Raw genomic sequence first — 12,084 nt, 5'->3', positions numbered from 1 at the left:
CCCTCCCTCCCCGCTGCTCTCTTGCCCTGCTTCCAAAGTCCCTCCCTTAGTGGAGCTAACAAGCTAACGTTAGCCCCACAGCAACATCACAGTAATGCTGGCTCCTACTGCATTTTTAATTTATTCAGATTTTCCCTCTAAAGTAAAGATGATTTTCAGCTTGCTTTGTGTCTTCATTGTTTTTGACCCATCCTCTCATGCTTCCTCCTCTCTGTACGTGTATCAGAAGCACATCCCCGTCCAGCCAAACCCAACCCACCGCTCAGAGGAGGGTCCATCTCCAGCCTGGGCACCTTTAAGTCCTCTCCCATTCTCAACAACGGCTCTCCCACCATCCTGGGGAAACGCACATACGAACAGCACAACGGACTTGATGGTGAGCTCAACAGAACCAACATTTATTTAGTTATTTATCAATGAAAAATCACTCACTGCAGCTTTAAATCTACCAAAGCTCATCTTCACATGAGCTCCACAAACGAGGGGTTCTGCATGGGGCTCTTGTTTTTTTTCTGTCTAAATGAGAGGATGGAAACAGGCAGAGACGAAGTGAATGCGAGAACGCCAGGGACGATCGAGAGCGAGAGAGAGAGTGAGTTTGTGAGGGGATCAAATTGGCCTAGCTGCTGCTTTAGCTGGAGGCAATGGTCTATGTTGTCATGGTAACAGTAGACGGGGAGGGCTGGGTAAGTGTATCCTGAGGGACAGTCTCCATGTTGGTCTCTGAGCCCACCTCAGGCCCAGGCTGGGATAACACAGCACTGGGAGATTTCTGCTGGAATTCTTCCAAAATCAGGGATTTTGGAATCAATAGGTGATTTGTTTCACTTTCACTTTCTTGTTTTTTTTTATTTTTTACTGTCAGCATCGTTTGTGTTGTCTGCAGCACTCATCAGTTTTAAGCTATGCTGCGTAATTACAGCTGTGTCACCTTCATCCTGATCCAGGTAGATGGATGCTCTGTGTTTACTTTTCCTCAGAAGCCGCGCTAACAATAAAAGCAGCTGTAAAGAATGTGGGCACTGTTAGGGTTATTGTTGCTTTTATAGATACATCACTACGATGAGCAGCACTCACTTCATGTGTGAGTAATTAGCTATTCTCTCACGCAGAGTCTTTAGTTGTTTTTTTTTTTTTTTTTTATAACGTTCATTTTTAAAATGTTGTTTTGTTTTCTAAAAGCTATTTTTTTAAACATATCTATTGAATTTCAAAGAAGTGTTTTAGTCATGAAGTCATAGTGGAAGATACTGAGACAGTTTATTTAGTACAGACATGAGGTATGGTGGCCTCAAAGTAAAAGCACAAAATGAACCCAAAAACACACAAGATGACAGAAAAGTGCACAAAGAAAACAAAACTGACTTCAAAAACTAACGACAACAAAAATGCACAAAATGACTCCAAATACCACAAAATGACAGAAAAAAAAACAAAAATTACTCCAAAACAAACAAAAAATACAGATAAATACACAAAATGACAGACACATATACAAAAATGACTCCTATACACACAAAAATGACTCTGAAACACACACAATGACAGAAAAATACACAAATTGACTCTAAAATACACAAAATGACAGAAATATACTAAAATGACACATAAATACACTAAAAACATGCAAGACAACAGAGAAATACCCAAAAATGACTCCAAAACATACTAAATGACAGAATAATACATAAAAAATGATCCAAAACACACAAAAATGTCTCCAAAATGACTGAATGATACACACAAATGACTACAAGACACACACAATGACAGAGAAATATACAAAAATGACTATTCTTTCCTGTACTAATGCTCAGATTGGTCATTATTGTAATTGCTGACAATGAATTGTTTGGTAATGTAAATTTTCTGAGAATCTATTTCTGTTTACGTGTTTGAAATAAATAAAAGATCTACTGTACTCTAATGTGGCCCTCAGATCAGATGATCTCATTTTTGTGACCCAGTTGTGATTCAGTAATATTGTCCTTTTTTACTCCGTGCAGCCACCAGGGGGCAGAATGGAGTTTTATTTTATTTATTTTTTTACCGGTACCTGGTAAAGACTTGGACTTGGTTTGTACAGTCGTGTGTTTTATCTCTCTCCAGGAACCAAATCCAAAGCCTTGACCCCCCAGTGGGACATCATGGCCAAACGGATGAGTGAATCGGGCCGACCATCGGCGTCCCTCCAGGATGAGATACATGAACTGGACTGAGAGCTCTGTGGGAACAGCAGCTCCTTCAGACCTCAGCGAGGTGAGACGGTTTCTGTCAACACATCCTTCTTTAGGTGGTTTCTTTTCTTCACGTTATGGTTTCAACTCAGAGCTACGTTCATAAGCCGCTCAATAGCCAGCAAATAATGAAGCAACACGAAGTCGACATCATCTAAAAAGTTCAGGAAAATGTCAAAACATCAAAAACTGCTAAAATGACATTTCCAATGATTTCACGGATCAAAGGTCACAACAAAACTTAGTTGGATGTTAATTTGATTATGCATCAGTGATCATTTTGTCAACTAAAAATGTCCATCGGCTACATTTTTGAAGTGACAATAACTAGACTATGACTAATTAAAAAAGCAAGTGAACGAAAATGTTTACAGTCGATGATATCCACTGTAATAGTGTCATTTATTTGTTTGACTAAAACTAAAATAGTCCTGATGACTAAAACGAAGTTTTAGTCATCAGGACTATGACAGAAAAATACATGAAAATGACTCAAAAAAACCCCATACGACAACAAAAACACACAAAAATGACTCAAAAACACACAAAATAACATAAAAATGCAAAAAGACAACAAAAATGACTCTAAAATCCAAAACAAGTAACTTCGCTCTGAGACCTTTTATTTTGAAAAAACTGCACCAACACTGTTCTACATTTAATTAGTATGTTTTATCTTTATTTCAGGATTTTTAGCACAAACATGACTATGTGGCACTGAGGCTTTAACTCTCGTGTGTGTGCTGGTGTTTTTTTGCAGGGGGGGGGGGGGTGTTTTCCACCCCACCACAGTCGTGGGCAGCCGAGGAGACGCTGAAGATGAATAAGATCCACTGGCACTAGCAGACGCTCTGTAGTCAGTGGCTCCATCAGACTGCTGGAGACCAATCAATACTGGCATCAGTTTGGCTGTGATCAATCACAGGATGAGCCTGACTGTACAGGACTGTGTTTATTATTCACATTTCTCATTATTACTGTCTTTGTAATTACTATTATATTTCTTTTTGTTTTGTTTGTTTTTTTTTTTACCAATACTCATTCAGCTTATTGTTTATCGATCAATAAATGGAACTTTTGAAGTTTCATGGGAAATGTTTGCAAACACCCTGTGGATTTAAAAAAAAAGAGGGTGGAAGGAAATGTTCTCGAAGCCACTTCCATCTTCTGTGCGTTGTTTCTTTCAAACAAGTTCAATGTGTTTAAAAAAAAAAAAAAAAAAAAAAAAGACGCACTTTCACTTTGGCGACACAAGTTATATTTGTCCTGTTTTTATTGCGTTTGGATGCTTTACAGGAACTTTTGTGTTGTGTGAACCGACCCCACTCTTCGGTCAGAGAGGTTTAAGTTATTGAGAGACTTGGTGTTTTTTCTACTTTTTTCACAAGTAATGCATCTATGCTTCAATAATGTAATTAAAACAACAACAAAAAAAGATTTTATTTTTTTTTTTTTTTTCTTGTTTTTGGCGCGTTGGAAGCTGAAGATGTTCCTGTTTGCTCTGAATGCTCTTTTTCTAGCAGGTGTTTTTCTTACTGCTGCAGCTGTATAAAGGGGAAATATGTCACATATCACAAGGATTCTGTATTTGCTTTTTTATTTTATTTTTGTGGCAGTAAGTTTTATTAACAATTTCACAAAATGCAAAAATATTTTTTCAAATCAAATGCGTTAAAAGAAAATCCAAAACTGAACTCCTTTTCTCTCTTATTAAGGCACAAAGGTCATTGTCAGGGTTGGGCTCAATTACATTTTTCAATTACGTCTTCAATTATCCATTTTCAATTATAATTACAGTGCCCAGGATTTTTTATTTTTTAAAATTAGCGGCATAATTATTAATTTTCCCCCCTGAAAGTCAATTACAATTACATTCTCAATTACTAACATTCAACCACAATTACTATGTATTAACATCAATAAATAACCCTATAACCCTCAAGTTGATTTTAATAATTGTTAATTATGTATTTGCGAGCCATAGAACTGTAACGTGGTTACACAGTTTTTGCGTTTAATTAAATTGTAATGAACAGTTTTTGTAGAATTTCAATCTTAATTACATTTCAATTATAATTACCACAGTTAATTAAATTATTTAACTTATAATTATGCCTTAATTGTAAATTACGCAATTACATTTATAATTGACCCCAACCCTGGTCACAGTGGTTGAAAAGAAGAGAAAGCTTAATTATATTATTCACAAACAAATGTAGTTTTTACTCATTACTGAGGTTTACACTATTCATTCTATCATTTTAACGCATACAGTAGATTCTGAGCATCAGTGATTGGCTGCAGTACACGTGTCAAACTCCAGGCAATAGAAAAACATGAATTATTGTGTAAATTTCCCACTAAGTCACTTGTAGATATCTAAAAATATATAAATATTCAATCAAACTCACAGTTGTCGCTATGCTTATGGTATATCACGATGGCAGTTCATTTGAATTTCAAATTGTTGAAAGATCTCTAAATTTAAAAAAAAAAAATAAAATCCTGCAATTTTCTTTAAATGATTCCAAAAAAAAAAAATTTCCCCAAATTAAAAAGAAATTGTTCACAAAAAAAAGAGAACATACTGCAGGGACTGATATCTGTCACTTATTGCTTGAATAATATATTAGTGCCCCACATTAGGGCTGGGCAATATAGCAAGATTCAAGATATATTGAGTTTTCTATTTTGGCAATATAGAACATTACAATATTGCACATATATATACTATATATATATATATATATATATTAGTACCCCCTTTGTTCAGTTCCAACATTTTGGTCACAATACTGTAAAAAACAACTATAGAGCATAATAGAATAAATAAGTTTTAACACACATTTGAAATAATCTAACTGTAAATAAGTGGAAAGAAACCATATTTAGTGTCTCATAGATATTTATCGTTTCCTCTCATCTTCCACCTATCGTGGGACCAACACTGACCCTTTGATTTTCAGTTAATGTTTTAATCGAGATCATTTTCATCATTATTATTATTATCATTTTAACTTTAAGAAAAAAATACACATTTTTAATTTTCATGCTTTTGTTAATTTTCCACCCTCTCTCTCACGTACCTCCACTTGAGAAACACAGTTTTACACTACATCGTCATTTTGACAAAAAAATATTGCGATATGAATTTTGGTCCATATTGCCCAGCCCTACCCCACCCCCACATACTTTATTATTTATACGTAGACGTGCAAAACTAGCGCACATCAATGTTGAATTCCATCTATAATCTGTGGCCCACTTAAACTCAAACCGTTTGGTATTTGGCCCCTGAACTAAAATGAGTTTAAACCTTAATTTGCATACAGTAGAATGTGAGCATTAGTGATATAGAACAGTGGCAGTATTTGTTGTCCCATGTACCCACTTTTCATTTGTCAAATCATGTGTAGCCCCTTCATATCATTAGAACCCTCTCCATAATTTCATCACTTTTTCATTAGTGGAACAATGGACTCTCCTAAACCACCATAACTATGTCTCCAACATTGGTTCTAAACCTAAGGCGTAATCTACAACTTCAAAACAATAAGTGGAATTTAGTTCAACTTCAATATTAAGTAAATACAGTCTCTGTCAAATGTAGCTAATTATTGTCTCCTATTGTCAGAAGTGATACAATGGCATTTAGAGCATGAAATAATCCTGTTGCAATAAATTATAAGAAAATATAGTATTTTATTGAGCAATAGTAGTGTTAATTTGTGGTGAATTCATCTAAAAAATAGCTTAAAAATTAACATTTCCCCATTATTTTTAAATTAATTGTTAAATTTTCCCCAGTATCTCCTGCAATGTGCTTCTGTATTCCTTGGGGTACATGTTAGGACTGGGCAATATATCGAGATTCAAGATATATCGAGTTTTTGATTTTATATACTGTATATATATATTTTTATTATTATTATTTTTTAGCTCATTTTGTATTAAAATTGAGTTTTTTGGGGGCCCTTATATTCTCTACTTCTCAAACCAGCATGAAAAGCAGAGTTGGATGAATCACTGAGGGTGTCCTAACCCAGACCTTCCCCATAACAAGCTACACTACAGAACACACTCACACATGCTGTCCCTTAGAGGAGAAAAAGCTAAAAGTGTCGCATATTGTGGAGCTGTTTGTTAATAAATGTGTGTGTGAGGCATTTTTCATCAGCAAATTTAACCCAGAATTCTCTTTCTGGTACAAATATCAATATATTGTATATTGCCATTTTGAGAAAAAATATAGAGATATGAGTTTTGGTCTATATCGCCCAGCCCTAGTACACGTACCCCTGTTTGTGAACCACTGCTATAGTAAGAAGGTGTTCACAGTTTGGCCTGCAGAGATAGATCATGTAAGCACTGCCTGACCAGCCCCAGAGCATCCAGTGCAGTCCCCCATGCTAGCGTAACCCCCCACCCACTGTGGCCGTAGTTGTGGACCACCGACAGCTGGCGTCCCTGCAGCTGCACCACCTCTCTCTCCACCCTGGGGTTCTTCCTGCCTGGCCTCAGGCCCACCCACTCACTGAGGACCTTAGCTTTAGTGAGCGATGGCTCCAGCCTGCAGCAGCGCTCCAGGATGCCTCTGGTGTCTCCCTGGTCCACCTCCAGCCTCCAGTCGCCCTCCTGCCTCGTCCCACCTATGGTGACGCTGTGGATCCCTGGATAGATGTAGGTCTTTCCGTCTCCATCTCTGATGAAGTGCTTCAGCCAGGGAGCGTCCACCTTTAGGACCTGTCCTCTGACTGGGTACACCTCACCGTCACCCACTAAGGATTTAGCTCCCAGACCAGAACAGTTGACGATGAGATCAAAGCTGCTGCTGAGGTCTTGGAGACTGGAGACAATCCTCTGTTCTATTAGACCTCCAGCTTTGCTGAACCTGCACCAAACCAACACGTTACAGATTCCTTTGTAGACTTTAATCCTAATGGGCTAGTTGTTCAAAAGGTCACATGATCTGATTTTGGATAATGGATTGGATCAAATATTGAAAATTGGTTGTTCAAAACTAAAATTGGATTCTGGAATCGGATCCGTGTACCCTTCGTTCTTTAGTTATTCCGTTTTAAAACCAACCAGTGTGGTTATTTTTTACTGACCTAAACCTGGGGTACTCAAATTATTTTCTTTAATTAAAAAAAATAATCTTATTAGCATCATATAGTAATATCGTAAAAGTTATCATTTCTGAAAAAAGTGTACGTCTGCGTGCTGAATTATTTTAGTGACTAAAACCAGAAGACAAAATGTTAGCGGTCACCTCCTCCATCTCCAACCACAGGATTTAGAGAAAGGAGGGGTGAGCAGAGCCCACGAAGGAGTGTCCTCATTGGCTGCCGCGATATATAGTGAAGCGTGTGCACGGCGGTAACACGTACCCGTGACGATGACATTTATTTTCAGCAACAAAATATGAACTAGGAGATGCTTGGATGCAACTTCAGACTGTCAACCTATGCGTGTGCACGTTCAGCTCGACTTCGTGCACTTCCAGAGGAGGAGACTGGGAGGGATTATCAGACTGGGAGGCGGGATTTACGGTTCGAATTCAGCCATGCCCCTCTGTCATGGTTCAAGATTCAAGTAGTGCAGCCATGTCAGGCTATATTTCATCCATCTCCATTTGTTCTAAGAACTCCAAAAACATAGTATAACTCACCTGTTTTCCAGAGTTTTAGCCTCTGAAAAGTCACTTTCTGAGCAACTCTACACAAACAGGCTGATTTGTGTCCTACTTATGCATATTCATGAGTGGGCGTGTCTATAGACGGGACACTGACTTCCTCCTCCCCGCACGGTGACGTAGGGCCAGAGGACGGCCCGCCCTCCTCCCACCCACTCCGTAGCCGAGCTCATGCTGCTTTATAAACACGAGACAGAGCGTGGGGGCGGGGCGTTCACCGGTACATACATAGACTGTAGAAAATACATACATAGCACTACGCGAAGGACGCTGAAATGCTCACCTTAGTGGGCGTGTCTGTTTACATGTCAATCACGGCAGAGAGCTTCCTGGAGGCGCGGCTTCTCATCAAAGTGGGAGCGCGTCATTAAATTGGAGCGAGGTGTTTGGGCTCACGCTACAGTAAGAAATGAGCAAATCACCCTCTAACGATTGAGGGAATCAATGAAAAAACACCTTGGGCATGTGTATGAAGCCCAGATAGCACTTTTATCACGTTTAAAGCACAGAAAAGTAAATTTAGCGTAATTTTTCTGTTTTAAAATCTTGTTCTGTTTGTGAGATATTTGGATTCAACATGTCACATCCTGTCTGAGCGAACATGACGGCCCAAATAGCTGCCAAAATGAACAGGTGACTGATCCAATCCATTTTTGCTTTGAACAACTGGGATTAAATGAACACAGATAACAGGATCCAGATTTTAAAATCTAGATAGTTTTGATCCAGATTACACCTTTTGAACAACTGGGCTAATGTTAAGACCTAGATTCTGAGCTTACTGTATTGGACGAACCTGTTTTGGAGCCATGGCAGGTAGCTGGAACACTCACACTTCACCGTAGTGAACGCCTGGCCAAACGTATGGAGTGGAAAACGCTTCAACTCAACATCAGTCATTTCTCTAAAACCAATGACAAACTCGGACCAGAACGGTTTCTTTTCAGCTGGAACCTCCTTGAAAATCTGGCAACTGGAAGGTTCAAAAATAAGTTCTGCTCTAAATGGTGACTTATCTTTGATAACATCTCATTGATGACGTGACTCCTACCCAGAGCTCAGCATTACTCCAGCTTCTGGTGAGTGCTGAGACTGTGCGATGGCCAACAGGTGATCAAAGCTGTTCTTGAACCATTGCTTTTGTCTTTCCAGTGGGATATCTGACAGAGGACGGAACACAGGAAATCCAACCAATAGGTCAGTGGTTCTCAAACTTTTTTTTTTTTTTTTTCTACAACATTTTGCTCTGAACTCCATGGAAAAAATAACTATAGAGCATAATGATGTAACGTGAGTAAAAACACACGTTTTACAGAATCGCATTTTGTAAAGGAGTGGAATGGAACAGTATTTGTTGCCTCCTGAATAGATGTATTTCTATAGTTTTTATCATTTCTGGTCATCTCCAATCTGATGTGGGACCAACACTGACCCTTGTATTTTCAGTTCATGTTTGTAATGAAGATAATTTTCATTATCGTTATCATTTTTAACTAAATTAAACATGATAAAACCCCATATTTTTATATATTCATTTGTTAATTTTCCAATCTCTCTTTCCAGTACTCAGGTGATAAACAGTATATAAACTTTTACTTTGAGTACTATCTAATTGAGCTACTTTATACTTGTACTTGAGTATTTAATGTATGACACACTTGTATTTGTACTTGAGTACAATTTCAATCAAGTCACAGTACTTCTACCTGAGTAGGATATATCAGTACTCTTTACACCTCTGGTAATGGTTGGGTGTAGAAATGTAATTAATTACTTTACTTCTTTTTAAAACATACTTAAATACAAGTAAAATGACTGATTTAGAAAAAAGTACAAGTACCCATCAAAGCAACTCAATTACAGTAACGTGAGTACTTGTAATCCTTTACTTTCACTTCTGCAAGTACTGCATGTAGTGGGATCGCGTACCCCCATTTGAGAAACACTGAAGCTAACACTTTAAACGCTTAAAGGAGCACAGGGCAGGATCTAGAAATCAGACTCCATAGTGACACCACGGTGGTTAGTGGAACTGCAGCCACCAGCCAAGCCACCGACATCAGCGGAGCACAGCTCATACTAGAGGATGGATACCTGACATATAGCAACATTTTTTGTATTTTTTTTTTTTTTTTTAACAGTAATGCAAAAAATTTCCTTGGTAATGAGTTACTTTTATTATAGAGTAATTCAATTACTAACTCAGTTACTTCTTAGAACAAGTAGTGGGTAAGTACAACTAATTACTTTTCTATGGAAACGTTCCAAACACTGCCCATTAGTAGGGCTGAACAATTTTGGAAAATAATCTAATTGCGATTTTTTTTTTCCTCAATATTGAAATTTAATATGCGATTATTTTTTCAATGGCCTCAATCTGATTCATAATAAACAATTTCAGATTTATTTAAACTTTAATTAAATATAAATAATACATTTCAAAGCAGAGAAACAAATCTGTGGTTTTACCTCTTCAACATATCTAACTTCACGTTTCATGAAACATGTAAAGATGTGGCCTGCACTTCTTAAACACTGATCTTAACAGGACAGTACAAGAAAAAAAAAAAAACATACAGTATATATAAACTAAAAATAAATAAATAAAAAATTGCAGGCTTTGCGATTAGAAAATCGCGTTCTATGATATTGCGATAATATCGCAAATGCAAATAATCGTTCAGCTCTACCATTAGCATTAAATGACTTAAAATTAGGGATGTAACGATTAATCGTAAGGCAGTTAAAAATCGATTCATAGGTACCACGGTTCACATCGATGCTCTGAAAATTGAATCGCAGTACTTTTTTTAACCAGCAGAGGTTATATATTAATCTTTCCAGAAGCGGACGTGACAGGCGGAATCTGCTACTATTTTCTTTCTGGCCGCCATTTACTGTTAAACATGCTCATAAATGATTCTTTACTCCTTTAGCACCGAAAAAATATCTGTAATATTACGTGAATATCTGTAAAAGTCACGTTTTTCTATTAGCTCTGTCTGCTAGCATAGCATCTCTTCTTCACTGCTACATTAGCTGCATGCCAACCGACCACTGGGTTACCAGCGCCCTCTGCTGGTCTAAACAAATATCTGACGTAAATACAGTAAAATGACAGGTTTTTTTTTGTTTTGTTTTTTTTAAAGTCCAATTGTTAAGGCACAAAATACATTTTCAGTTGCACTTTTAAAAAGAAAAAGAACTATTACGCAGTTTTGCATTGTTTATTATAGAACCAGAATTTAAATTAATAGGTTTCTTCTTCATTTGTATTATTCCTTTATTTATTTCATTCAAGATTTATTTTTAGTTAAATTGCATCATTTTGAATAGTTTATCAAGGGATTCTTTTGACAATGAAAAATAAAAGGAAAATAGTATAGTATTTTCCCCAAAAACATAAAGGAATATTTTTCAGTCATTTGTCAACATTCCCATTTTGTAAAATAAATCGTGAGAAAATCGTATCGTGAACCCAGTATCGTGAATCAAATCGTATCAGGAGTTGAGTGAATCGTTACATCCCTACTTAAAATTAATGTGTTTTTTTTTTTTTTTTTTTTTTTAAATCCTGCCCTATGCTCCTTTAACTTCTCTTTATAAATGGAGGCTGATGTACAGAAAGACGAACAATCACCTGGAAATTGTGCAGGCAACACGATCCCTGCAGCTCCATCACTGGTGGTGTCAGGGCTGAACCTCTCAGCCATCACCGTGACACAGCAGAAAGGAAGAGCCTCAGCAATGCACACAGCAGTGGATAGTCCCACCACACCAGCTCCGACCACTGCAACCTTCACCATCTTCATACTGGGAACACAGACAGCCAAGGAACAGGCTCTATCGGTGCACTTTGTACAATAAATAACCCAACAGTCACTGAAACTAGGTCACATGCAGCTCAGATTAGGTAACAGCCATTGTAAAGTCATATTAAAAAAACTAAAATGAAAGTACAAAGTTCACCTGGTTTTAAAACACGAATATTCATCCAGACTCTGGTGAATATGTTTCTGATACCTACCAGGTGTGTGTCCTCCTCTGTGTGGAATTACAAACAGCCTGTAATGTAAAGTGGTTAAAAAACAGAGATTGTTTACTTTTTTTGTTCTAATGCTGTAAATTAACGTCGCTCCGCGCTGAGTATGG

General features: G+C 37.4%; 2 protein-coding genes across 2 annotated transcripts in view; one reads left to right on the top strand and one right to left on the bottom strand.

Annotated features, from left to right (window-relative positions):
- mta1 (metastasis associated 1) overlaps positions 1-3,808 on the top strand; it is a 65,984-nt gene extending 62,176 nt beyond the window's left edge. Inside the window, exons 16-18 of the mRNA XM_028437904.1 lie at positions 227-376; positions 2,110-2,259; positions 3,000-3,808. Coding sequence (XP_028293705.1) covers positions 227-376; positions 2,110-2,219 — 260 coding nt within the window. The 3' untranslated portion in view covers positions 2,220-2,259; positions 3,000-3,808. The remainder of the gene's footprint in view (positions 1-226; positions 377-2,109; positions 2,260-2,999) is intronic.
- A 2,623-nt stretch (positions 3,809-6,431) lies between these two features.
- On the bottom strand, positions 6,432-12,084 carry ddo (D-aspartate oxidase). Its single transcript, XM_028437906.1, has 5 exons — positions 11,960-12,084; positions 11,573-11,745; positions 8,984-9,092; positions 8,729-8,905; positions 6,432-7,128 (listed from the first exon to the last, which is right to left on the bottom strand). The coding sequence occupies exons 2-5, from the start codon at positions 11,742-11,744 to the stop codon at positions 6,570-6,572; spliced, it is 1,017 nt and encodes a 338-aa protein (XP_028293707.1). The 5' UTR covers position 11,745; positions 11,960-12,084; the 3' UTR covers positions 6,432-6,569.

The sequence above is a fragment of the Gouania willdenowi genome, chromosome 22 (genome assembly GCF_900634775.1).
Source record: "Gouania willdenowi chromosome 22, fGouWil2.1, whole genome shotgun sequence".
NCBI classification, from domain to species: Eukaryota; Metazoa; Chordata; class Actinopteri; order Blenniiformes; family Gobiesocidae; genus Gouania; species Gouania willdenowi.
This window is presented reverse-complemented; position numbering and strand designations above follow the sequence as displayed.

Bases quoted from the DNA above. Each gene is read 5' to 3' on its own strand.
- ddo (XM_028437906.1), bottom strand. From the start codon at position 11,744: ATGAAGATGGTGAAGGTTGCAGTGGTCGGAGCTGGTGTGGTGGGACTA. The intron at 8,906-8,983 runs GTAGGAGTCACG...TGAACCTTCCAG, and splicing joins GGAGTAATGCTGAGCTCTGG to TTGCCAGATTTTCAAGGAGG. The intron at 7,129-8,728 runs GTTCGTCCAATA...GGTTTGGTGCAG, and splicing joins CTGCCATGGCTCCAAAACAG to GTTCAGCAAAGCTGGAGGTC.